General features: G+C 37.7%; 1 protein-coding gene across 1 annotated transcript; it reads left to right on the forward strand.

Moving 5' to 3' along the window:
- The first annotated feature begins 777 nt into the window (after nt 1–777).
- LOC123561965 (uncharacterized) lies at nt 778–1,266 on the forward strand. Its single transcript, XM_045354627.2, has one exon. It carries the CDS (start codon nt 778–780, stop codon nt 1,264–1,266), a length of 489 nt encoding a protein of 162 aa, XP_045210562.2.
- Nucleotides 1,267–3,269: the final 2,003 nt, after the last annotated feature.

Genomic DNA, 3,269 nt, shown 5'->3' on the forward strand with positions numbered 1-3,269 from the left:
TCGGTTTACACATTTGTTAGCTGAGAAACATTAAAAGCAATTACTACATAGTGGAGTGTCTCAGACTTTGAGCAATATAAGATATAGATACTGGATTCTTCACGGACGTGCTACAGTTAAATCTGTTCTTCGCCAATGCAGAATTTGCAGACGTTACGAAGGAGTACCCTATGCCTGTGATGCCACCTCTTCCTAAATCACGAGTGACAGAAACTCCTCCGTTCACACACACAGGATTGGATTATTTTGGTCCATTATATGTGAAATCAGCAGACGGAAAGACGAAAGTCTTGGTATGTTTATTTACCTGTATGGTCACTCAAGCTATACATCTTGAACTCGTACAAAACATGTCATCAGAAGAATTACTTCTAGGTTTTAGGCGTTTCGTGTCTCAGAAAGGTGTGCCAAACGAGATCATTTCAGATAACGCTTTGCAGTTCAAGACAGCCAATAGAACATTAGATACACTTTGGTCTAATATTGTGAGAAGTGAATTATTCTTCGGAGCAAAGAATCAACTGGAATTTCATAGTAGAATTAGCACCCTGGATGGGTGGATTCTACGAGAGATTAGTGTGTGTAGTAAAAAACTCTTTACGGAAATCGCTCGGTAGGTGTTTACTTACACTCATTCAAATGCAAACCATACTGAAGGAAGTTGAATCAGTCATCAATACACGCCCATTAGTGTATGTTAGTGATGGCACCAATTCAAGTTTGACGTTGACACCAAGCCATTTCTTATCGCTAAACCCCCGGATTGGCATTCCCGAAATGTGCGAAGAAAGCAGTGATCATGAATATAAACCGTTTGAAAGCTGTGCAGATAGGCTAGTTAATTTATGGCTGAAAGGACAAAAGTTGCTAAACGCCTTTTGGCGCATATGGCAAGAAGAGTATTTGCTTGGCCTTAGAGAAAGAGCTCAAGTGAAATTAAAATCAAAGAAAATTGTTAGTGCTATGGAACCGAGTGTCGGTGATATTGTGATCATTAAGGACGAACTTCCAAGGTCTTGTTGGAGAATGGGTCGAATAGAGGAAACGCAACGAAGTAAGGATGGCAAAGTACGATCAGCGGAAGTGCGATTAGCTACAGGTCGTGTTATTAAACGACCTGTGAGCTTACTCTATCCCTTAGAATCAACAGAATATGTTAAGCATACTAGCGGGACGAATAGTGACGTAAATAGCACACGCCCTTCACGTTCGACGAGAATTGCAGCAATAAAAGCAAAACAAGCAATTAAAGGACAGTTGCAGTAAGAATATAGAAATAATAATATTACTACATCGTACAACAGAAAATTTTATAAATTAAAACAGTTCATTTATTAAAACAGTTCATTTAAAAATTAAATAAAAACTCAATTTTTATAACGCAGTAAGGCTTTCTATTAAGGAGTAAGGTCCTTAAAACCAGCATAGATTTACCGCTCAAAGATTTCGAAGCAAAGCATGTATTATTCTTGCTTTCCACGTGCTTAATTTTATACAGGAGCCATGTTATCGCTGTTTTATAAGTTAAAGGCGGTAAAGTCGCACGAAAATATCGTGTTCATCGTGAAGATTAGTTATATATATAGTGTACTGTACCTAGTCAATTCATTACTACAATTCAGTTGAAATAATGCCTGGGTACGCTTGTGACTACTGCAATAAAGTTAATATGAAAAAGGCAAAGCCTCTGAGCGAGCGTAGCTGAAACGACAAAGAAACTATTCACTGCTTAAAAAAATCCGAGAACCTATTCACTTGAAAAGAAACAAAAATTAAGTGTCATTATACCTGTAACAGCGAATATCATACGTTGCAAAAATTATGGAAAGCCGGTGTCACGGTGACGTCATTACCTGTTTGCGGCGTTCTTATGGCTTTATGCTTATTTATGACATTTTATCCCATTTTCTGGCCAATGCTTGATCTTTTAAAAGAAAATCATATTTTTTCTACCAACTGGAAATCTTTCTTGCGTTATTTTTGAGTGATGGATAATATTCAGCAATCAAATGAAGTTCTGTATTCACTGCCAACAAAGCATTTCCTCTAGGGACACGCACTTCGTAAAATAAAAGCAAAATTGAAATTATTTCCATAACATAACTTTATTAAAAATAAAGACACCTAATGAACATAGAAATTGTAATTCAAATATAAATAAAAAAAAAAAAAAGCAACAATTTTCCCGACTTTGACGGAAGTAGAACAAAATGGCGGCGCCCAGACGAGAGGAAAATTTTTTAGCTATATCACTTTGCCCCATTCGGCACACCTTTGTTATATTCGCCTACACATTGCCGTAAGGCGAGCTACGCGCTCGCTATAAAATATAAAAGAAATTTTAAGGGACATATGGCGGAAAAACACTTAACACAAATTACCGGTTTGGAGATGTACTGAAGATGGATGTACTTTAAAACATATACGACGAAGTTATTTGTGGGAACACTTGTCGTTGAAGCATGGATATTCCAAGAGTGATGCACGTGCTAAAACTTTAAATGTGCGACCAGCAGACAAGGATTATAAAGAAACCTGCAGTTACTATGAGGATATTTCCTCCGATGACGATATTTTGAACATTTTTGTAGACGAAGCAGATATTGATTATTCCACTGTTCAGGATTTTGACTTGGAGCTACTTGATAGTGGACTTAGGGAGTACAAAGATGACGTCAGTGTTCATGTTCAACGATAACGTTCAACAGGATGAAATCAACGTTCATGATCAGCAAGATGACGTCAGTGTTCATGTTCAACAAGTTGACGTCAACGATAACGTTCAACAGGATGAAGTCAGCGTTCATGATCAGCAAGATGACGTCAGTGTTCATGTTCAACAAGTTGACGTCAACAATAACGTTCAAAACGATGACGTCAACGTTCATGATCAGCAAGATGACGTCAATGTTCATGTTCAACAAATTGACGTCAACGAGTACGTTCAACAGGATGACGTCAACATTCATGATCAACAAGATGACGTCAGTGTTCATGTTCAACAAGTTGACGTCAACGATAACGTTCTTCAGGATGACGTCACCGATAAATGTGCTTCTCGAAATGACGTTATACCTGATGACGTCAGTGGATATGATTTTTCGCTTGATGACGGTATTGACATTCTGGAAGTTGAGGTCAATACTGATGTTCTACAAGATGACGAATGTGAGAAAAATGTTACTACTGCTGTTCAGGATGACGTCAGTGATAATAACATTAGTGAGCTTGAAGATTATGACGTCATTGATTCAGTTTACAGTTACACT

The sequence above is a fragment of the Mercenaria mercenaria genome, chromosome 2 (genome assembly GCF_021730395.1).
Source record: "Mercenaria mercenaria strain notata chromosome 2, MADL_Memer_1, whole genome shotgun sequence".
Classification (NCBI taxonomy): Eukaryota; Metazoa; Mollusca; class Bivalvia; order Venerida; family Veneridae; genus Mercenaria; species Mercenaria mercenaria.

Coding starts and splice junctions, on each gene's coding strand:
- LOC123561965 (XM_045354627.2), top strand. CDS start 778: ATGTGCGAAGAAAGCAGTGATCATGAATATAAACCGTTTGAAAGCTGT.